General features: G+C 41.8%; 1 protein-coding gene across 2 annotated transcripts in view; it reads left to right on the forward strand.

Moving 5' to 3' along the window:
- The first annotated feature begins 6613 nt into the window (after nucleotides 1-6613).
- The window catches only part of LOC146979503 (ATP-binding cassette sub-family C member 5), a 31595-nt gene continuing 13191 nt past the window's right edge, over nucleotides 6614-25017 (forward strand). Inside the window, exons 1-9 of one of the 2 annotated variants that reach the window (XM_085789336.1) lie at nucleotides 6614-6651; nucleotides 16129-16317; nucleotides 16823-16978; nucleotides 20521-20668; nucleotides 21704-21937; nucleotides 22285-22458; nucleotides 23162-23309; nucleotides 24553-24701; nucleotides 24876-24983. In XM_085789336.1, the coding sequence (XP_085645462.1) occupies nucleotides 16139-16317; nucleotides 16823-16978; nucleotides 20521-20668; nucleotides 21704-21937; nucleotides 22285-22458; nucleotides 23162-23309; nucleotides 24553-24701; nucleotides 24876-24983 (1296 nt within the window). In that variant the 5' untranslated portion in view covers nucleotides 6614-6651; nucleotides 16129-16138. Of the gene's footprint in view, nucleotides 6652-14018; nucleotides 14382-16128; nucleotides 16318-16822; nucleotides 16979-20520; nucleotides 20669-21703; nucleotides 21938-22284; nucleotides 22459-23161; nucleotides 23310-24552; nucleotides 24702-24875; nucleotides 24984-25017 lie in introns of those variants that run through there. The other variant, XM_085789335.1, reaches the window with a different exon arrangement.

Consider the following 25017-nt stretch of genomic DNA (forward strand, 5'->3'; position numbering starts at 1 on the left):
TATATGAAATGTTGGGGTATATTTTTTTGTACAGCATGTAGTGGTGGTTATGTGCCCTGAGAGAACGCACCTGCACAAAACAAAGTGGTCTCCTTCAAAGTTTGTGCCTATTTTTGCTTCAAGGACATTGTTTTTTCTGATGTCTATTGTTGTTCTTATACATAGTAGCTGTACTCAAGGCTGGTTTCAGAAACCATGCATAGGGCGTTTGTGTCTCTGAAAAGCCAATTAAGGCCCTCTCTGGCTTTCTGCCTGGCTAAAGGCATAGCACAGCCACATCACACATAACTGGGAAACACACTTTGGGGATCATGTTAATGATGTTTAATTGGTAAGGCAGTTGGTGCGTGTGTGTGTGCGGATCCTGGCATGGCACATAAACAAAATGTTTGTGTACTCCTCGCCTGGATCCATATATTAAGTGGTTATACAACACTCTACAGAGGGGAGTTTTCTGCTCCACCTTCGTCAGATAGAGAGCTCTCGCTCGCTGCCAGGACTGGAGGTTCCTCCCAGAAGCCCTGTCAAGCGTTCTTAATGCGCCTCCACTGGGCTATTTGGCGGCGCGCTCTCTTCCCCCGTTGCTCAGGGAAACAAAGGTTTATTATTACACATGATTTGCTCTCATTGGCCTTCTCCATCTCCTCCAGGCGTCGCATTTGAAAAATTAGCGTTCATGCACTTGTCAGCATACTAGTCCTTGTACCTGAATTAATAATGGGGGAATGAGTATGTTTTGCCTACAAGCTCCTACAAGGCTTTTCTTCCGCACACATCTATTGCTTCTGAACCGCAGTGGTTTGGAAATGAAGAAGGTTTCATAAATGGAAAGTGAACTATCTGTCGTGGGAGTGAAGTTGTTTGCATGTTAAATACAATACATAACCTCCAACCTACTTACTTCGTAGGCTCTTGTCAAACATGATTAGAGAGATAAGTGAATGCTGCTGCTTTAAAGCACTGCGTTGTGCGTTGTACGTAGTAGAGTACAGATAGGTCCTGCCTCTCCTCCAAGACATGTTAGGCCGTTTTGTTGATAATGATGGTTCTTATGCTCCATACTTTTCAGCGTCTGCCTGTTTGATGGTGCACTTGGGATTGCGAGAGATGCCTCCTGTGCCTGTGAGTTGTGCATCGCTACACTTCCTCTCTCCACACTGTGAGACTTGATCTCAGCACAACATCCCTGATGACAAACCCTCACACACCTCACACCATCCGTTCTCTCACTCATTAGGCTTCCCTCTTGCTCTTCCTGACACAAACAAAACACTAATATACCACATTCCTCTCTTTCAGAAGCTACTTTCACTCTTGCATTTCCTCCCCACTGACTTGCCTTTTCCTACGCCAGGACAGACCGGAGGCATTCACGATTTCTCTTTTTCGCATCTGTCGGCGTGTGAGAGTGAGTTTTCAGTTTGCTCTCTGTGTTCGCGCCGCACAAATATGCTTGTGATGCTTCAGGTTCTCGGGCGCTGCACAAGGAGGTAAACACAGACTAATTAAATCCACCAGCAGTCCCTGGTGAATGTCAGTCTCTATTCACTGTTGTCTTCTCATCGCTGTGACACAGCGAGGAGCCTCCTCATTAATTCAATTCAAGGTGTACGCAAGCAAACGCTGTTCAAGGGTGTGATTTGCCTCACCGGCGGTGACAGAGCTGTACGACGACTCCCAACTTGTGACGTCTCAGGGGGAAAATGTTTGAAAATGTCCTCGGGCATCAGTTGATATGAATATTGAACCTGAATGTTAATTCAAGGGCATAAGTGGCATTCTTCAGGGATTCATTTGAATGATTTCATAAATCCATTAATGCATGCTCACATTATGTTGAAGACAGGTATAACTTGATGCAAGGAGATGATAACTAGGTTCATTGGGGTGATATCATGACACTTAAAATGCCTTTAATTACCTTTTCTTCTCATGTTGTTACCTGGAGCTATCCTTGTCTACTTAATTATGTTGATGACCTCCCTTGAGTGAACAGGTGAGAGGATTCTGGCTTTGTAGGCAACTGATGTGACTCCAAATCACCTCTGATAGTGGATTAGAAGAATTAGAGGAAGGGGTTGTTACTTCCGCGCTTGTTCACAACCACAGGTCTGCAGCTGACGACCGCCACCTCACAGAGCAGTGTGCTGCTGTTATTTCTTTCCTTCCTGTCACCTAATAAATCAGCACATATCTAAATCGTATCCAGATGCATCACAGGAGAAACCTCCGACGGCCTGTTGACAGGACGTGGTGAGTCAACAGCTCCTCCTATTGAGCACAGTAGCAGCTGCACCTCACACAAGCATTTTTCAGCCACTGGGACAGCAGCACTGGGGGTGATTTGCATTGACAACGGGTGTATGGCCACACCACCGGGGGCCATGTTCATGCGGATTTCTGTCTCAATAAAAGCTGCATGGTCCTCGTTAATTTATGTATGCATAAAAGCTACTAAAATTGACTCTATTTCCAGGGTGCCAGTGCTGCAGCACAGCTCCAGAAACACTTGCCTGCAGGCACTTGGAATGACATCTTAGAACCCAAAACTATGGAAATATTAAAGCTAGAACTAAAGAGATTTCTATTTCTTTGAGGATTATTAGTTTGGCAGGTAGCAAATCGTGTTTTGTGTAATGTTTTTTGTCTACTGCTTTTTGGTATTCTCTGAGAATTGCATGCACTTTTAGCCTGAATGAATGACAAGTGTTGGAATAATTGCTTTACACTGTGCTCTCTGGGGTGTCTGGGCACAGGAAAACTAAGCTGCAGATTTCAGTGGAGTATGACACACATTGCATCTCATTGTTTCAAACCAATCTCTCCATTTCTCTTCCTTCCCCTCTCCTTTACATAGATCATCATGCAAAGAAGGGAAGAGTTGAAAGCGCAGCAGTGAATGCCCAGAAGGTATTTACACCCCCTAAGCAGGTTCTACTACATCAAATACGCAGACCCTAAAGTTGAGAGGAAGGGTATGGAGAGAAAATGGTGGAAGAAAAGTATCTCTCTGTACTGTAGAAAAAAAATCGTTGCCATTTAATACTGTTGACTGGTAAGAAAATGTCTTGACCACAGATCTTCCTGCAGTCGGGTCCAGCAGTGGTATTTCTGGCCCATTAGATGGAGAAAGCAGTGCAGCCTGATCAGTGTGTTTGATCTGAAATGCCAGCACTGTGCAGCTCATGCCAGGTTAGATGGGACCGTGAAACTCTCCTAATGAGCGATGGCCACTCTTCATGCTGTTATTAATCGAGTGACCTTAAACAAAGATGAATTGCTTCGCACCAAGAGCAATTATCTGCACAGTGGAAACTTATTTAAGAAAACTTTATTTTTAGACAGGAGTGAATTTGTTGACTTATGAAATCTTTGACAATTTCTCCAGCATATATATTTATTACTTTCGGCATCCAAGCAGGCAAAACAACCCCATGTGGTGTCCTACAGTCACTCTAAGGTTTTCATTAAGTTCTTGTTGAACTGCACATGCCTGCAGGGATGCTAGGCACCTTAGGAGCCTGATGATGGTGTATGTGAGTGCCTTTTGCTCGAGCCTTAAGGGACAGTACACTCATGCTGACAAAACCAAGTTAGTGTCCATGAAATGAATATGGGAGGAAACAGAACTGGGCAATATACAGTAAATCCTCTATCATGGTATATTTTTATCATATAATTTTTTTTTCTGATAACATTTTTTTCTATAAAGCTGAAGAGTTCAAATTAGTCTAAATCAGAGGTCTTCAACAGGGGGTCTGCGACCCCTAGGGGGTCCGCGAAGGTACTGCAGGGGGGTCGCGAAAGTTTTGGTTGAGGGAAAAAAAATATGAAAAAAGTTGTGGAAGTTATGAAAAAAAGATCCATTGTGAATATTGTTCCCTGCTGCTGAACATCGGATTTTTACATACAAGTCCTTTGTTTTCCTAGGTGTCAGGCAAGCCTTTGCATTGTATCCGATACAAACACGGCGCACCATCTCTGTCTCTCTCACTTGAAGCTATTGAACAATGTTTGATTTATTAAACATAAACTGGTCTTTCCTGTAGGATCTAGGCTACAAGCTTGTTTCTCAGCATACCAATTATTAACTATCACGACAACAAAGCACTGACAAATAAGACTGATGTGAACATTCATATCGTAACACACTCATGACACAAGCCACACATGCTCTCCCTGTGTGATGGCCTGGGTAGTGGACAGTCTGAGGACAGAGAGCTTTCAAGTTGAAGTTTATAATAATGAAATGCACCGATGAGACTGTGCTAGGTCTAGGAGGAAAACTCGGCTCATGCTCCAGTCATAAAAAAAAAAAAAAAAAAAACTCTGGTAACGACCGGGCTAAAATATATGCGGAAGGACGCTGTAGGACGCTGTACCACTGGTCCTGCTGCATACGCTCTTATTTTTTAAACTGGAATAGCCAACGTACAGTGTGGCATCGTTGCCTTCTCTTTTCACCGACAGCCCCATCCCCCCTTGTTTGCATGACAAATAGGGAGCAATAATGAAGCAGCGTCAGGCCGTCACTGAAACGCTCCGTGGAACCGAGACATGACACGGCGCGCCCGGTGTAAATGCTTCATATGTGCGTCATATGTCTTGGTAGAGCACGGCCGCTGCAGCGACCCTCCGACAGTCCCATCGCTGCGTGTCAATCCGCCCTCTCACTTTCTCTCCGCGCCTCCGTCTCTCTCCAGCTGCCCTTTCAAAATAAATGCATAAAAACCCTGAGAAATAAAACACAGTGGGGGAAACACCGCTCTTTTTATGGTTTAGTCGAGTAATTCTTTCATTGGTGCAGTAACAGTGTTCAGTTCCCTTTGAAATATAGGAGTGGCATGACCAGCCAAACTCCTAAAAAAAAAAGCGTGACTTATAGAATATGGCACTTTTGGCATATGACACTACAGGACCAGTGAAATATAAAACACAATTTTATACAATAGCCTATATATAAGTAGGGGGTCCCCGCTCCATCTCTCCATCAGTTTGGGGGTCCTTGGCCGTTGAAAGACCCCTGGTCTAAATGGTTATTCTTTCCTGAAGCCAGGGTAGAAATTTGTTGAACATGTGCCAAAGGCTTGAAGAGAAAACTCTTGCAGGAAATACATTTTCAACTCAGGATGGATGGAGGAGATTATGTGATGTGCTCACTGGAGCTGGACCCTGAATCACACCGTGGGGCTTGATCGGATGAACACAGGAGGTTCAGGGGAGCAGGTGAAGCTTGTCAATGCACCACTGAAATGACAGCTGAGTGGAATAGTTTTACTCCTGACAGCCACAGGGATGACTGGTTACCAAACATCACACCGATATCACATTGGTAGAGGTGCACAGCCACAATCAGCTGACTGAGATAAATGAGTTGACAGCGTGGGAAATGTGCATTAATGCATTTAGCATATGTGTGGAATTTGAACTTTGGCTTGCGTTTATTTAACACGATCGATCTTAATTATTATCACACTCCCATGTATTTTGTAGTTGCCTTGAACATCTTGACAACAAACAAATTAATCCTAATGTCTTCTCCACACAGAGACTGCTGGTTAACTAGGCCTACTGCTGGTGAACTACCGCATAAACCACCTCGTAACTATTGCACATACAGTAGGCTACTTCTAAACTTTAAACTGTGGATAATGTGACGCTGATGAAAGGATGAATTCATCTAAAAACGATGTGGAGGATGTTACCAAATCCACATTATTCTTCTATGAAATATGAATGGAAGCCAATATGTCCGTGATTCTCCTTGAAATAAAACAATTTTCCTGCAATTGATATGCAACTATGAATTTAGTTATTTTAGGGTCAACTACATTCAGAGCAGTTAATTAAATTCATCATGCTAAAACTAATGGAGTTGAGTGTCTATATAGTCTAATGCATATTTTTTTGAAATTGTTTTATAGCGGCATTGATTTTACTGCATGGTCATTTTAGTGGATGTATGCGTGTTACTGTTGAGCTTCTACACGTTTTTATGCCTATATCTCCTTAAAATAAATTGGTGGGCAAAATAACTGAAACAATCTATCAATACAATAACAATGGTACTACTACAAAGCAATACAATTACACGAAAAACTTAACACTGTAACCTACCAGAGGAGGATTTATTGCAGGGAAACTGTATTGGACTGCATTAGATTTTTGCAACTGGCAACTGAGTGAACATTAGTGGGCAGACAGGTGTGTAATTTATTTATTAGGGTGAGCTAATAGATTCCACTTGTCTATATGCAAAATAAACTATTTATTTCGGAAAGAAAATAGTTGTTAATAAACATTTTACACTCACAAACCGGTGTTTCTTGTCTTCCCTAATGAACATAGCTGAGCCAACTCACAAAGCTAGATAAAGTTAGCTTGCTAATCCATGATCTGTTCTAAGAGAACAATAAAATAAATATATTTATATGAAAATAATATATATAAACCTAATAGAAAAAGGCCAATAATCTCTAACCTGAAACTCAAGACGTCGCATTAGTGGTTGCTCTGGTGGTGCAGTCTCAGTTACCATGGTGACCACTTAATTTATAAAAAAAAAAAAAAATGCGCCAACTGTGAATTTCAAACTAATCATATCGCTCTGATCACAGCCACAGGGAAATACGCCGAAGCTGGACATGTACTGTAAGTGGAGAACTGTTTGCTAGCACATTAGCCATTTACCGTAGTAGCTGTGCATGCATTACATATATATTAAAATGGTGTTTTTAACGTATCTTTTTAAATACTAAAATATGGCACGCACAAATGTGGTCGGCTATCGATGTTTATGATTTACAGAGGACATGTTGTCCAATGGCAAAGTTTGCTAACTTAGCACCAGCAACAAGCTAACATGTTCATTAATATCCATGCTGCTCTAATTTGTCCAGTTATCAGTGGTCGCTTTACTTTTACGTCAAAGCCAAACCTACTAAAGTCAGGTTGACATTTTCCATAATGTTCAAGCTAGCATGGTAATGTTAGCATTTAGCATAACGTTAGAGCACCTACCATAGGCAATAATTATTACATGTATTGTCTGTTTTGTCTGCATCCGGGCACAACATCGCCTAGCTAAAAATGCAGGGAACACAATTTTAAAGTTATTTTCAAAAACAACATATTTAAACTATTTTAACCAGATCCTGTAATGGATGGAGTGGAGGTACGGTAGGCTACAACCTGTTTATTGTATAGTGTGGGCAGACAAATACCTCGGCCTAATTAACACGTTTTAACCCTAAAAAAAAGGGTATATTTGAGGAGGCTTTCTCCCTGCAGTAACCTTGGATGAACCAGAGTGTGTCATTAAAATTGCATCAGTCTTCAGTTAATGTCTTTTGATTCCAGGCTGCACAGCTTGATCAAGATCCCAAGGATACAGTCTGCCAAAAATAAACACTGACAACTCCTGAGCTTTGACGCAATGCATGAACGATCCCTTATTAAACCTGATAGATTGTCAACTTGTGAGTTCTGCTCCCAAAGTTACTGTCAGGGATTTCCTTCAGAGAGGCAGTTGTATCTCCAGCAGAAAGTAAATGTAGAGTAAGATCTCATTGCTCATGATCTCAGTGAGGCAGATAGCTGAGTTTGATTCAGTTGCTTGCCCATTTGTAGTTTTTCATGCTGCAATGTGGAAATCCATGAATCGTAAGAAGTAATAAAACAATCCATTTGCAAAAATTGATCATCAACCTGGTTAATGATGCCTGGCCTTATCTTTTCTAACATTAATATTTGATTTTTTTTCTCTAGATAAATTTATACGTATTGATGTCGGAGTCAGAAAAACAGATTTGCTCAGCTGAGAATCCACCGGTGGTTGCTGCCCTTATTGGAAGTTACTATTATCGAGTCCTCCCTATTGAACAGATTAAAACTGTGGAGTGGCATTCAGATATGACCTCCTGCATGATTAATGACATGTGTCTCCAGGAGTCTGCTCTATGTCAGTTTCCTTTCATACCCAAAGCCCTGCAAAATTGTCACATTTTTCTCTTTTGCATTATAAAAATAACCACAAAGTGAAGTCTGCTCTCTAATATATGCCATGTAATTAGAATATGCAAATCTGCTGGCTGATTTATGAATGTTAATGGTATTTGACAAGTCAAACAAGTTGTGCTCTGCATTTGAACATAAGGTATCACAAAGGGAGAATTATTTACAACTGTGAGCTTTCCTTTGAAATACTGTGACATACCTATTGGCAATGTACTTTGCATATATTTAGCTGTTTGCCCATTGTAATTGTCTAACTCATGAGGATACCTGGTCAAATGTAGGCAATGTAATGTCATAGGAAGACATTTCTGGTGCAGGTATACAAGAGTTTGATTTAGTCTTAGTCTCTGAGACACTGGTTCCTTTTTGTAGGCCTGCCATTTTCCACCTATATTCAACAATCACTTTAATATTGGAGGCAGAGAAGCCAATTTATTCGGACAGTAGCCTCAATAGGCCACAAATAATGGAAATGTCTTCCCTTCAGCAAAGTTCACAGCATGGTAAGGGACTATTTGAAGATATTATGCCAGGACTGTGTGAAGGTGAAAACTGAAAAAATTCAAATGTAGCTGTAAAAATACCATGTCATGAGGAATCATTTATGCCTTAGATTCACTTCCTCCGTATGTACAGTATACTGTATCAATGTCACTATGACATTTTTTAAATCATGTAGCACTGGTAGAAAAGAAATAGTTGTGTGATCACACTCAACTAGGGCTTGGCAGTTATCATAGATGTCTTGGGAGATTCAGAGCAGTGATCGCTGAGGTTCAGCACATTTCCCAGCCCAGTAAATTGAAAGCCTGTCAATGATTTTCTACACAATTTCACGTATTGCTTTTCTCTATCTGTCAGTGGCGCAGGGGAGGCTGCCAGTGAGATTGCATCATTGTATTAAGTCATACAGATATTGCGAGAAAAGTAGAGGCACAGGCTAGAAACTGTTGAGATTCTCTTTATATTTGCTGACAGCACAACAATTATGGAGAAACTGCTGGATATGATTTAATTAGTCTCTTGTCTCCATAATCAAATCTTAAAGCCCCATGAATTCTTTATTGTGTAAGCCTCTGAAACAAAAGCCTTTTCTAAGCAGCGTGCGTGCATTTCTGTTTTGTTTGGCTCATCAATATGAAATTTTCCCTCATTTGATTTCATCAGAGACTGGATGAGCAACTGGTGTTGGTAGATACACAATAGGCCTCAGCATGATTAAAGTCCCATTACACCTACTGCAGGTTTGTGCAAACAGGTTGTTAACATGTAGATTTTACCAAAATATAATTCTCAAGGAGATAGGATTAAAAACAGAAGAACTCCTGAGCTGCAAACCGTTCTCTCACTCTCACAGTTGATTTTCCCTGTCACTTCCTGTTGAAGTGTTTTGCTATTATAGTAACATCAGCAGCAGGAGATCAAAACTAAACTACAAGCTGTTGATTTCAGTCACATTCAGCTTCTTTTTTCGTCGTGTGAATTTGGCTCATGGGTAAATCTACTTCATCAACTTCTTCCTCTGCAGAGGTGGGACAGTATTCACTCCTTGTGTTGGCTATATGCCCTTTTCCGAGGTTTCGCTATCACACTTTCACTGTCACCATCACAGAGAGAGCTATCAGACATGTCTATTTCTATCCTCAGATAAGATGCAATGGAATCCTTTTTTTTTCTGTGTGTGTTTTTTCCACACACAGTTCTTTGTTTGAAGGAATGTGGGCACTCCCAATCCTCTCAGCACAACTATCTGTCCAAAGTTCAAACAACACTTTGGCCTGTAATTGTCCCATTTCCCCAAATCCTTTTTTTCCCCTCAAGTGTAGTTTGTTGTGACAATCACGTCTGTGGGTTTCAGAGCCTTTATTTATTTTTCAACAAAGTGGAATCAATCACCCATTAGAGACATATGTCGGCTTATCCGATTCAAAGTAATTGGCATTATGGTTGGACAAAAGGAGGGAGCATATTTATCTGCAGTGTCTCAGCTTGTTTCTTGTTGCTGCTCAGGATATCACCAGGATATCATCTCAAGACAGAAAACCTTTGAGTGTTGATTGAGCAACAATTTAACCGCTTGAAACTTATTTTGCCTTTAATAACCAGTCTAAGAGATTCAGGGGTATCATTTGGGTAAATGCAACACTCACCCCAGAGCAAACATTATTCCTAATTGCTTGTTACTTTTTGATGTATTTAAAATCTCATCAAGTGGGTATTTATGCTCCGTAGCCTGGTAAATGGGACTTAAGTTATGTGATATCGATTTTGTGAAAATGTGAGAGAGAGATGTTTGTTGAAGCTAATATCTTCTCCACCAAGCTTTGCAAAAGACAAATAAGAATAAAACCACATCAGTGACATGGCAGACAGGATTTACATGTTCAAGTCCTAGTTTCAACGGACATATTAAAACATTCAGGGCCTAGTACGTATTCATCTTGATGTGATATGTAGAGCACAGGACTGAGTATCAATCCTAAATAGCTAAATATAACATTAATGATAAATCGGCCTTACCCTGGAATCACAATACAAGTACTGACTGTCTGACATTTTCCTATGAGTGTATAGCAAAAACAGTCCTGTAATGTAGGAACATAGTGGAGAGAACATGTAACTGCTTAAACAAGCTTCAACAAGCTCTGTTTTCTGTTCTCTCTTTCACAGTTTCAGTTGTTTTTGTTCTGGCTTTGCATCACGCTGCCAATTGTGTATGTTCAAGGCTCACAGACTGCCATTGCTTAACTTTCTTCGGCCCGTCAGGAGCATAGACTGGAGGCCTCAGTGTAGCTGTCATTTGTATAGCCAGCTGGGCATAAGGGCTTAATCATGAGGACCACTTAAAAGTCACTGCAGATAGGGTTTACTATTTATCTGGCAGATATTGCTTCGGTGCTATAACCCATCTGTGCTCCTGTCAGCTGAGTAAACAAAGCATTGTTAGGACGTTAAAAACTCTTCCAGCCAGTGACAGCAGTTTTATTAGCACCAGCAGCACAGCTTGTTAATTGCAGGTTATCATAACATCTGAAGCCCCTCTGTCTGCTATCTGTCAATGTTTGTATTTCTTTTTGTTTATTGCCTCCCTGTCCCCCCGTACGAAAGGCTGCGCCAATTTGGATTTTAAGCGATATGTTAACACTTTGAATTTATGAGAAAATTAATGTTTCAAAATGAGTTTCATTAGATGTAAACATGAGTGCAGTGGGAGGGGCGTCTTCTTCTTCTGACAGAATATGCGCAACAGACGTTACCCATTAGGTAAATACAGTATGTTGCTCTGTAATACAATGTGAGAACTTACCTCATAGATTTCACTTCCGAAATTTGTGTATGATATTTACACATATAACATGACATCTGCAAACTTGTAATCTAACGTTTACTCATTTCCTGAGTCGATTTTCCTCTCAAATCGGTCACTCCAAGTCCACAAATATGACCTCTCAAACCACAAAGTGATGTTTGACTTGACTTTGGCAATGCTTTTTGTGATAAATGTGTTTACAGAACCTTTACTTAGATGCGGGAGTGACAGTGCAGAGGGGCGAGCTATCACATGAAGTGCTGCAAAAGTCAGGAGAGCATATTTGTGAACTTGGAGTGCCTGAAGCGAGGAATTGTAATTAAAGAGATGTGGTTGCTCTAGAAAACAGAAAAACACATGGAAATAGAAAATATATGTCGGATTACAAGCTGCCATTGTGATGTTGGTAGTTATGGTGTACACATGTACCAGTATGTGAATTTTCTGTCACAATTCACCTTATGTGTGTCAGTATTTCATGCAGAACTGAAGCAGATTTTTGTTCCACTCACTCAATTCTCACACTGTCTTAAACTGTCTCTTGCATTTTGCAACATAGCTATCTGACTCAGTAACATGTGCATGGAACTTGTGCCAAGTACAAATTCTCCCACACTGAGTCACAACAAACCTTTATTTGATTAAATGTTCTGAATTATAAACAGCACTTTTGAATAACCGTATATGTAGGTATGTACAAATACAAAAAAAAAGCAGAAAATTGTCACATTTGAGAAGCAGGAGCCATGGCATGTTTTGTTTCACTCATTCATTCATCACTTCAGCTTTATGTGATAAAGCATTGTACTTTATAAGCTCTGCACATTCCTTGTGCGCAAAAACCTTAAAGTAACTAAAGAAATGAGTCAGAAAAAAGTGCTTTTCCTTCAAAAATGTAGTTAGGTGTGAACAGATCGGAAAAATAGACAGTCTGCTTTACTTGAGAAAATGTACTTGGTAACTTTCCACCTCTGTAACAGGTCATTTTGCTGTACGTGTGACTCATCACTAACATGGAAGAACACAACCATAGCTGCAAGTCTGACAAGTAATGATGTCATTTGCATTTCATCTTTGCCAACTCATGACTGAATCATGATTTCTTTTACCAGAAATGCACAGTTGCTTCATCATCATCTTTATTTCATCTGCATCTTTTCTTTTTTGCAAATACCTGACTGCACTACATAATATTTCTCTTACCCCTTCCCCAACCCAGTTGCCAAATCTCTATACGCCACCATGCCTATTACTATGGGGTTAGAGGACCAACAACAACAATAATAAATAAATAAATTAGTGTGTAGTCCAGTTTATAAAAATCCTAAAAAAAAAAAAAGACATATACAGAGAGACATAGCCATTGTTTTATTTACAGCAGGTTAGATAACTGTAATGGACTTTTCTCAAGTGGGTCAGTGGGGATGAATAAAGTTTCATCTTATCTTAACAAAGACCAAGAAAATTAAACACCTCACACCAGCTCTCAGGCCTCTCCAGCTCCTCAGATAATACACTTTAAAGTCACGCTACTCATCTATAAATCTCTCAATGGCTTAGTACAAAAATACATCTTTCTTTTTTTTTACTATGAGCCCTCTCTCCAGCTCTCAGGTCATCTTAAAATTCAGTATTACTTTTTAAATGTTGTGCACTGTCTGTGAAAGTACTAATAATGAATCATCTTGCTCTCCATCATATTTATATCTCTTCTTACTTGATCTAATGTGCTTTTATATTTGGTTTCTTTCATTCATTTTTTATACTCTATGTATTGTCATCACTTCATTTCATACGTTCTGTGGCCATGCGTAATACGGTACATCCTGACGCGCAGCGATACTTTGTCTTTTGTAATGTGGCTTGATACATCACCCCGTGATACAGCACAAAAGATAAATAGCTAATAGCCAAGGTATCAAGTTACATTGGCACAATGTAGACATGCTATATAAATCAATTTTACTTACTTACATTAAAACTCCATAACAAAGGAACGATTCAACTTTGATTAAATGTCATATTCAAAAATCTGCTTGCTATCTGCCCTAAAGGTTTGAGTTTCAGTATTAAATACAGTACTTAGAACTAAAACAAACACAAACAAAAGGGCCTCATTCAAAAGCTACATACAGTATGACGCTTAATTGCTGTCAGGAATTCATTGCTCTTTTATCTAGGATAATAACTTTACTACTAAGACTTTAAGATTCCCCTCAGTTTATAAGTTTAGGCTATATATTTTTTTATATTATCATATTATATTGACATTTTTTTTTAAATTTCTGTAATGTTTTGCTCTGTATTATCTTTATTTAAATAACATTATAAGCACCAGCGTTTGAACTGTAGGAAATACACACTCCACATACAGCAGCTGTGTACTACGGTACTGTAGGTACACACACGTTGCGGTGCACGCCGACACACACTCACAACAACAACAACAACGACGGAGCACTTTCCTCTCACGTTATAAAGCTCAGAGCGGGCGGCCAATCAGATCCCCCCACCACCCCCTTCCTTGTTTCGAACACTCACTTCCTCGTCATCGTTCCCGTTACTATGGAGCTCGTGGCGCTGCTACGGTGACTGTGCAGCAGCGTCACCGGTTGGCGGAGCCGCTATGACGTAAGAGTGACAGCGGGGATTCCTCTCCCTGTAGGGCTCCGTGCGGCTCCGTGTGACGGCGAAGCTGAGTTTCAGACGGTGCCCGCAGGGGGGGGGCAGGAGGAGGAGGGGGGGGGTTAAGCAGCACGCACTGCATACACGTGAGCCGCTTCCTGCCCGTGTTTTCATCCGAGTCCCGTTACACCGCCGCCAAAGAAGAAGAAGAAGTAGCAGCAGAAGAGCAGCGGCAGCGGCAGCAGCAGCCTCGCGTGTGTGTGTGTGTCTTCGCTGGGTGTGGAAGAGAAGTTCAAGTTTAATGACACAACTTAGAAAAGAGACACTATGGTCAGCTGCTGCTTCTTCTTCACCAGCACTTCCTGCTCATAAACACAAGACCTGAGATCTTTGCTGCTGCCAAGGTGATCCCAACGAGGCCGGCTTCAATGTAAGTGTATAATATTGTCAATGAAGGTTTCACTCAGCTAACATCACTGATTCTAACTATTACTACACACCGCTACAGCACATTACTTACAGCTGGTAGTGATTGTTTGAGCCTAGACTGTGATAGAATGAGTGCACTCATCAGATAACAGTTTGAATACCTGAGCAAAAAAGTTAAATTTGTCATTTAAAGTGAGGAACATGTGAAAATATATGGGAAATAAATGACCTAATATCTTTAATTTTTTATGCTGTGACGTTTACAGAACTTACTTCTCTTCCTAAGAAACAACTGATAACACCACAGGGTCAGCTAAACATAAAGTGTAAACAATATCTTTGAGAAAACATACCGGTATGTTGATTTGGCCCAATTCTTTGTGTACCATTGCTGTACTTATTAACTTTTAATGCCCTAATTTTTAGTTTTGTTTTCCATGCTGTGTCATTGTCCTGTGTCTGTTGGCCCACATCAAACACACTTGCTGACCTGCTGTTTGTGTTTGTTTCTTACAAACCTATCGAACCCAACCAACTGGTTAAGTTACAATCCTCCGTTTACTGGTGTTTGAGTTTTTAAGTCCCTGGAATACGGGGTTATGAAGATCCTGACGGTCATGAAATGTGAGCATGCCGCGCTTCCTTAAAGAAACCTCTGTAAAGTTCACAGCCATATGACAAACTTCACGTGATATAGGCAGTAAGAGCTGTGGAGGGACAAGACAATACATCTTTTCATGCTTTCTCTCAACCCCAGAGTTTGGTTCCCATCACACTTTTTACATTGACACTGACTTTTTGCCCCTCACATTCTGTTATGTGATTCTCCCTCTCTATCTCTCTCGATTTCTGTGCCCACCGGGGCATTTGTATCGAATCTCATCATTGACCGCTTCTCTGGACGCTCAATCTGCACCCCAGACCGAGTTGGGTTGACCTTGTCATGGAGCTTTGCCATTGAAGGGATCAGTGACAGTGTACGGACATACTGGCAGCTCAGATGTCTGTTCTCAAGCTCCTGGGGCTGCTGGCAGGTCGTCTTTAAATAGATAAGCACTTTAGTTGTATGCCAGAGAGGGGCTGTGACCTGTGAGCAAGGTGATTTCTCAAATCTATCCGCGACTCAGAGGGTGATTCAGCAAAACACAGCTCTTCTATAATGGTTCTGTGGGTCAGAGGAAGGCTGAGCAGGCAGATAACAGTGTTTTATTCATGTATTTCCCACTGGGAGGTGAGCAAAAAATGTCAGATTGGGAGTGTCTTGAAAAAAAAAAACTATTATCACTCCCCTCGAACAGATTGTTACCACTGTGTGGAGACGTTTTTCATTGTTTTTCAATAGAGCTGAAATGATAATTCATGAATTAGATGATCCAGCTCAAAAATAATTAGCAGCAATTATTTATTTTTCTATCAAAAAAATACAAGTTCCTTCTAATGTGTTGATGTACTTACGTATAGTAATGAACTTAAAATCTTTGGATTTTGGACAATTGCAATTTAAAGGTCAGAACTCTGATGTAACCAAATGTAATCAGACCCAGGAGCTCTTCCTGAGGCTACAAGCAAATAGGTTTTTCATTGTTTATAAAAACGACACATGCTGGAGATAGGGGCTGTTTGTCTGTAGCAGTATAACAGTATTATTAAGTACCAATGGAGAAACATCTGTGGTTGTTTTCGGCTGTTATCACTCCTGAAATATATTTGTGATGAATGTGGATTTTCTCTTCTCTCTCTTTCCTCAGAGGGTCCACCATGTTCCCTGATGCCCTCGAAGCAGCCGGGCGGGTGGAGGGCCTGCCGCTGTCCTCCCCACAGCCGCTACCAGAGCTGGAGGAAGAGGAAGCAGAGGCATCGGTGGAGAGGGGACCAAAGAGACGAGGGCGCTACCGCAAAAGCCTGCAGCTTTTAAAGCCCTTCAGGATAACTCACAAGTAAACAAACTTGTATTTAAGTTCATGGCAGAAACTTTTCTGACTGTGAGCCATATAAAAGCAGACTTAGACAGGCAGTTTTAGGTTAGCACACTGACAGATAGATACCCATTTAAAAACACACATATACACAGAAAGTTAACTTTTGTTGTGTTTATGCTTCCTTATGTGCTGACTGTTGGCGAGTAGCAGGAGGCCATGATAAGGCCCCGGAGAACTTATCCCCCAGCGACAGACAGCACCGTGTTTGAACATATGCTGGCTGATAAACTGCCCTGAACTTTTTTTTTTTTTTTTGGCTGCTCTCTCAGATTTCTGTGAAGAGCGTGCAAATTACTGTTCAAACACTGTGGGCATGATTCACCTTTCGATGACTCCGGCCAGCAAAGGCGCCGCTTCTCTCTCAGCGGGCCGACGCGGGCCCGCTCCCCAAACATAGCACCTCTGTGTGTGCCTGCACTTTTTAGACATCTCACCCGTTTCCACGTCTTCTTCTCTATTCCAGACACCAGCACCCAGTCGATAACGCCGGCCTGTTCTCATTTATGACTCTGCACTGGCTCTCTCCGCTGGCACTGAAGGCCTACAAGGCGTCCAGCTTGTCTATAGATGATGTGTGGGGACTGTCTTGCCACGAAGCCTCTGAAATCAACTGCCAAAGGTGAGGTAACTGTGGCACTGCTGAGGTTTGCCTGATGAAAGTGACCTGCGGTGTTGAGAAAAAGCCTATTTGATGATGACACTCAGTATTCCTAGAAAACCATAGTTGAGGTGAGAGATGACGTGATGAAAAGAGGTTTGTCTGACGGTGAGGTTGCACCACAAAGGAGTAATTTGTGACTGGTCAAGTTTCATAAAAGATAAAACTCACACAGAAAATGCAACTGTCTTGAAGACTAAAAGGGAGTTTTGTGAGTGAGTGCTCAGAGCTACAATATGCTGCAGTGCCCCCATTGATCCCACATGCAACACCTTGTGCAAAGTCTACCCTGTTGATACTGTGTTCCCATTAAGAGGCTCATTCTGGTGATGTGCTGTATTTTTCGGATTGTTAACAACTCCCATGTAATGACCAAAGCCAACATTAACAGCGATTGCTCCTTGGAGCCTTGGAACTCCATTGTTATCCAAAAACTATTGACAGTGCAAAAAGGCCACCGCTTATCCGTAGGCAAAATACTTTGAAGCAGTGCTGGAGCTGAACTTTGAAACTTAGAAAACAACAAAACAGCAACTGCGCACTCAAAGCACTGTGCATATATCAATCAGATATAATCAGATATCAGCTTTCGGTCATTGTGGTCACAATCGGTCATTGTGGTCACAAACAATCAGTCATTGTGGTCACAATGACCGATTGTGGTCACAATGACCGAAAGCTTGCAATAAATTGATATATACACAGTGTTTTGAGTGTGTGGTTGCTGTTTTGTTGTTTTCTATCCAAAAACTATTAAAAACACATCAGTGAGCCTCACTGACATGTTCCTTCGTTAAAGTGAACATTGGCACTCTGGATTATTATGGGCTGTTTCCTTGTAAAGCAATTTGCTGCAACACATCACACTTAAAATCGGTAAACAATGAAAGTGCAGCACTGTTTTGTGTTTTTTTGTGTTTGAGTAGCATTTTCTAAAAACTGCAAATTAACTCAAAACAAAAAGCTAACATAAGGCTAATGTATAGTTTGGTTTTGGCCTCTCTGAGAGATTTGCTGACTTGGGAGATCATCAAGCACATTTGCTGGATTATTAGCTTGTCCCTTGTTTTCAGAGAATAAAGCTCTTAAGAATATTTTTGACACATGATACTTCTATAAGAGACAGTCTTAAGTTTAGCTGACAACTGCAGGATGTGCTCCAGTAGATATTGGACATCCGTCGGGAAACTTCCCTTACAGAAATTAGAAACAATCAAATTACAAGCATGTAGTGAGACTCTTTGTGCTGCATTGCCTGGTTGGTAACCGTGGAAATGGAGAAAAGGTGAAAAGTCGTGTTTGTCAGTTTCTGGTACCCACTGGAGCTTTGGTTTTATCAGGACGTGATACTCATGTGAACTGATCTACACAATGTGACTTCACTCTCACACTGCAGGTTCCCCGGGATTGTTTTTCTTTTTCAAACAAACATTGAGAAACCTTGTCCAGCTCCCTATGTGAACAAGATAACTGTGGTGATAAAATGGGTTAAACACACTGCAGACAGCAACAAGAAAACCGGTTCAAGATTGCTTCAGAGTATCCCCAGTGTGAGAATGGTCAGTGATGAACAGCTATTCAGCGCCATGTGAACATCTCTCCAGGACTTTGTTTGTTTTGTACATGTGTTCAGTCTGTGCAGCGGGACTTAACTAATGATCACTCAGTGTTTCTGGTCCCATATAGGACCATTGTGGCAGGCTGGGAGGCTGCTATGAATAGCAGGGATTAGAGATTACAGTGAGAGTTAGTGCCTGACTTGGGTGGTTATGTCATTAACTCCTCTACCTGCGATGCACTGTGTCTCACTGTCACATTCATTAGCTGCCACTGACTGCAGCCAGGCTGGAGACAGGCCATGAGATAAACGTCACTGTTTTCCTGCCAAACCACAGCTTTAGGAATACGTAGTACCGTACTAATTCTATGAATGAACAATACAGATTTACAATAAGCTTATTAGGGGGCATTCAGTGTTCTCAAGTGCTCAACTAGTGCGTTTCTCCCATTACTCGCATACTGCCGAGTCATAGGACCATTACTCAGCAGTATAGAGGGTGAGACCATTTGAGGAAGTTTGCTCTCGTGTTTAGTGACAACTGTGTGGGTTGTAAATAACTTGTTCTGTTTAAAGGCTGCAGCTCCAGGCCTAAAGGGTCTGCGCTGCTGCTGCCGCTGCTTTCTGCTTTGTGTGAGTGCACATAGAAGTGAACAAGCACTGGGAACATAAAACTATCAGATTGGCGTGGCCCCGGAGATGGTGTGCACGGGGTGGGAGGGCTTTATTTTCTGTTTACATAGCAAGAACAGTTACGCAACCCCCTGATGCAAAGCAAAGATGGTGGCGAGAGAGGGAATGGGAAGGGCACCCTGGGAGAGTTGACACTTGTTGGTGCTCAGTGAGGTGCGAACCTTGGACGCAATGTCCTGGCCAACACACTCTTGGAACATCAGCTTCGCTTGCCATCTGGCAAACTGAGGCTGATGGCTGTTAGGAGCGTTTCAGTCATGTTTAAAAGCAAATCACTCCTCCTTTGGATCCCACGCTGTTGCCCCTCTGCTCTCATTTCCATTCATGTGTGACTACACACATACCTATTGTATGAGTTGATCTTACTTTTGTTTTACATTTGATTTATTGGTGGTTAATTACCTATGTCCTCTTTTCCTCCACTTGGAATTAACATAGCTTTGGACATAATAGGGATGTTTACCTTTATTTTAACAGTGCATTATCCACTTGATACGCAAGATACTCACAGCAGTTGCATTTCCAGTGACTCAAGCTGTGCTCAGTGCAGCTATTGGAGTGCAGTTAATTGTAATTTCTTAGATTCAATGCCATTTGACTTCAAGTAGTAATTACCAGGCTGTGTGAGAGGCTGGTTGGTTTAATGTTCTGTCTATCTCTGATACGTTTTTAATAAAGTCATTAGGGCGTAAATTACTTTCTGCAGCTGCTATGCTGCTGCTTTATAGAGTCATTAGCCGTGATGTATTTGGCCAACAAGATGTTTTACCCTCTTCCACGGGCATTATGCGCCGATAAAAGCTCGTTAACACATCTTCAACATATTTGGTGATACCTTTCTCTGTCTAATTACGTAATGCATCATACATGGTGTATTGTAGGTCACCTTTACATTATTATCAGCCTAGCTTCTTTAATTTTTCTTTGGTTGTTTTCAACTGCGCTGACAGACTGTTTATATCCCCCACTGTGCTTTCAGGCAGTCTGATTAATTGTAAGTGCACCAGGTCTATGTTTAATCAACTTAATTTAAGGGGAAAATAGCAATATAGAGAGGATTCTTTTCACTTGTGATTTTTGTTGCCCTTCAAAAATGCCAAATTTTACATACAATTAATCAGAACATTACCAAGACTTAATTCATGTATGAAAAAGTTTAACCAACAGCTGAAACTCATCATGACTTTAGCTCTGCAATGTAATGATGTTTTATTGAGCGGTGTCATTCTGAGCTCCTGGTTTCTCGTTCCAGGCTCGAATTTCTGTGGCACGACGAGCTGAAAAGACGAGGGCGAGAGGGCGCATCCCTGACAAGAGTCTTCTGGAGGTTCTGCCAAACTCGCATGCTGGTGGCCGTCTTCTCCCTCCTCCTCACAATGGTGGCGGGCTTCGTTGGGCCCGTGAGTGCCGTCCAAATCCTGCTTTGCCTTTCATATTCCGCTGATTCGGCTAATATGCCTTTCAGCTCGGTCGCTGGCTTGCAGTCCCAAGTCCGGGTGCATTTTCTGAAAATCACTTTATCCCGTTTCACGCTGGTCTGGAAATTGAAATGAAAACATACAGGGAGATTACAAAGCCTTAGATAGTGAAACCAGTATTAATTCCATAGATTAGTTTGGTTTGTACCCAGAATGCTTTGGTCCAGAAATATACTTTCTTATCTGCTGCACTTGTGACCTTAGATTTGCCTCCAAAACATGTCCTGAGATAAGCATCAACAAAGAGCAGACATTTTTAAACATTCCTCATGATTTTTAAGCAATCAGCATAAAGGTTAATTATGCTCAGAGCTGTGAGTTTGTGATATTCCTCAGTTGTTCCCATTGTTTCACACGGTCTAAGCTGTTTATTTTGGTGTTGTTATGTGTACACAGTGTGCCTGCCATTACCCACAACTAATAGCATTAACTGGACTTAACTCTTACACAATGATGTGCTTGTTCTGCATTCCCATCTGATTTATTGAATGCACTTGCTAATGAAGCAGTGTTGTATCTGCTCTTTTCTCACTTTATCAGTTTCTAATCTTATCCAACTCATGACAAAATGTTTTTGGTCTTTTCATGTGATTTCAGTCAGGCTCCTTGAATGACTACCTGTCTCTGTAACCAGTCTTTCCATTTTTTTAATGCTTTTTTTACTTGCATGGTCTCTGATCTATTGATGGTGAATCTTATCTTCAATCTTCTCCTACTTATCCTTTTATCTGCTCCCGGCCCTCTTTATCTTTGCCCATGACATTTCCTCATTCGGGCCCTTTCTTTTTCATATCATTGTTATTTTTTCCACCTTCCTCCATTTGCTTTTATCTCTTCAATGTTCCTGATTTTTGTCTGTGTTGCTTTCTGCTCACATTTGTTGTCTGTTACTATTTCTGCCTGCTTTTCATTTACCCTCTTTCCCACTTTGTACCCTTTCTTGCCTTCTGTTCCCAGGCGCTCCTGGTACGAGCCCTGCTGGAGTACTCCCAGAGCTTGGAGGCCTGCGTGCCGTACGGCCTGTCTCTAGTAGCTGGGATCTTCCTCATGGAACTCATTCGCTCCTGGTCTCTGGCGCTCATGTGGGCCGTCAACTACCGCACTGCAGCACGCCTCCGTGGGGCAGCTCTTACTTTCGCCTTCCACAAAATCCTCCGCCTGCGCAGCACCAAAGACATCGGTCCGGGCGAGGTAGGTGGCGCGACCCTGGAGGCGTACTCATCTCCAAATTAACTAAATCATCCCGCACTGCAGGGCACCACATGCAGATGATTGAGATGGATTTAATTTCTGGTCTTTCAACATTCCCGCTTAGATCTTGACAAATCCCACAGCCTCAGGGAGGGGAGACCGTCTTAGATTAGTCATTACACAGCTTAAGAGGAATCATTGTCCAACAAGTAAACGTAGGAATAAGGGCAACTCTATTTGTAAAATTGATTTTATAGTCTTATTAGGGAGGTCTCAGTATGAAGCGATTTGGTTCATTCAAGACTTGAAATGTAATTTGTAATATGAATTGCTGTCTCTCTCCCTAGTTGATCAACATCTGCTCCAGTGACGGCCAGCGTCTGTACGAAGCTGTGTCAGTGGGCTGCCTCCTGGCCGGTGGACCCTTAGTGGGAATACTGGGTCTGTCCTACACCACGTTCTTCCTGGGCCCCACTGCTCTGGTGGGGTCGGCCATCTTCATCATCTTCTACCCCGCCATGGTACGACTTCAGCGAGAGCATCTCGATACGACTGATATCGTCTGTCTTCTCCTTGCAATCTCACTACCTCCACACCAACACTGACAACATGAGACAATATAGATTGTACATTTATAAGAGGCACTTAAATTATAATTTATTATAAATTGACAACAACACATGCAAACAAAGACAAACGACTGTCAAGGACGATTGTTATTGTCGTTAACAACAGAGTGTAGTTTCATTGCAGACCTAGTATGTTGATGTGTAGAAATAACAATCCCACTCATTACAGAAGTGACATGCATTTTCATTTTGGAAACATTTCACCTAAAGTAATAGAGACATGACTTTTTTGCCGACTCGTTTTTTCCTGAGCTCGAACTTTTACAAATGTGGTTAGCGGAAGACACGGGTACTCATCACTTTAAAATCTTAACATTAATTCAGACTGTTGAAGAACACATCCAGCACTTTTTAAAGGCATCATAACTCTTTGGCTATCAATCTCCTGTCAACTTTGTAGCTGTTATTTTCAAATTACACTCAGTCTAAGCTGAAGGCTGACAGCCGGAGACCCTGGTATTGATGTGAAAAGCATTTATCACTCTAGTCCCCCGGGCAGGTCTGCAGCAAAGCTAATGTGATTGTGTCTGCTTTCATTTCCTCCCCTGCCACTTATTTACCCTTGTCATCATTTCCTTTATTCCTGTCTGGACAGATGCTTGCATCGAGGCTGACGGCGTATTTCCGTAAGAAGTGTGTGGCGGTGACTGACCGGCGCGTGAGGCTGATGAATGAGATCTTGGGCTGCATAAAGTTCATCAAGATGTATTGTTGGGAAGATGCCTTTGCACAGAATATTCACAGTGAGTGGCTGCCATGTCGCCCGATGACTCAGCGATGTCCTCACACACTGCTCATTTCCTGTTTGTGGTCAGGACCAGATATTTCCCAGATATGTGTACTTCATGCTGTTTCATGCTTGTATTTGACTTTTTATTCCAAACTTACCGTAGTCCGAGCAAAGGGTCACCTCATCTGAACACCTGTCATTGTAGCAAATTAGTGACTAAATAGTCTGTTAATCACCTGAAATTAGACTTATCCTTTTAGAGAACTGGCAAGATAACCCTGACCCTAAATCCATTTTCATTAGGTTGCTCTTTTTAAGTCTTCCCCTGTGCCATCATCTATAATCAAGGCCAGTTTGAATCCCCTGGCTTCAAGGTTAATTTGCAAGGTGTCTGGGGCCTTATGATATCTTGAATGACTGTCAAGACAGCTCTACTCATCCATGAATTAGCGATGGCTTTTTCTCCCGAGGCCATTGCTGTAGGCTGTGGATAAGGATCATTTTCCCCTTTTAATCATGCTCCAAATTAGCCAGGTGGGGCTCGTTTCCCCTGCCATTCCCATGATTACTTATTATAATAATAATTAATTGGCGTTCAACTGAATGGCCAATGAGTCTTAAGACGTTACAATGTCGTTCCCTTCACTTCCCATTGTTGTTAAACGGATGATCACAGTGTTTTTGTCTGGCGCGCGTGACTTTTGGTTTATTATAATCCATGCAGAAACACACATAGCATCCAAAGGGAATCCCAGTGGGAATAGCATGTACCAGGAGGAGGGAGCTCTCATATTTCACACACAAACACACACACACACACACACACACACACACACACACATACATACGCATAGACACAGTGCTGCTGGGGCTGAATTAAGGATGCTTTTTGTTCCAGTGTTTGCACCCAGTGAAGTAGGTTAACAAAGCAGCAAGCATGTGCATTTGTGAGATACAAACATGAAAGGAGGGGGGCAGGATTCGGGCATTAGACCTGGACAGTTATCAAGGTTCAGCAGGTTTTGAGGCCCCTTTCATACCATGTATGGATGTGAGGCCCTTGTCCTCCCTCTTGTATCTATTTTTGTCTCCTTGCTGTGTGTTGGTTAGTGACTCTTATGGTGTTGTTGACTGGATGTTCAGAGGAGAACCCTTTGGGAGTCACTCAGCCATTACTTTTCTTCTCTCTCTCTCTCTTTCTGCCCCTCACTGCCTTTTTTTTTATCATATCTCTCTGTTTCTTATCTCTTCACCAGAGGTGCGATCTAAGGAGAGAGGGATACTGGAGAGGGCTGGGATAGTCCAGAGCCTCACAGTGGGCGTTGCTCCCATCGTTGTGGTGATAGCTAGTGTGTGCACTTTCACCCTGCACATGGCCTTAGGCTACGACCTCACTGCAGCCGAGGTATTTTTTTTTTTAGCCACCATATCATCTGTGTTTCCACTGCATGTTCTGCTCACCATACATTCACCAAGTTTTCACTTCACCACAGTTTTAAATGTGAATGTTTAGGGGTGAATGCCCTTGAAAACCAAACAAACTAATGACCCACTTCCGTCTTTACACAACCTGTCGCAGGCTTTCACTGTGGTGGCAGTTTTCAACTCTATGACCTTTGCCCTGAAAGTCACACCACTGGCTGTGAGGTCACTGTCAGAGGGTGCTGTGGCGGTCAAAAGGTTTCAGGTGAGAAATACAGACATAAACACTGTCAGCCACA

The sequence above is a fragment of the Trachurus japonicus genome, chromosome 10 (assembly GCF_045865225.1).
Source record: "Trachurus japonicus isolate A0001 chromosome 10, Traja_1.0".
In the NCBI taxonomy this organism is placed as follows: Eukaryota; Metazoa; Chordata; class Actinopteri; order Carangiformes; family Carangidae; genus Trachurus; species Trachurus japonicus.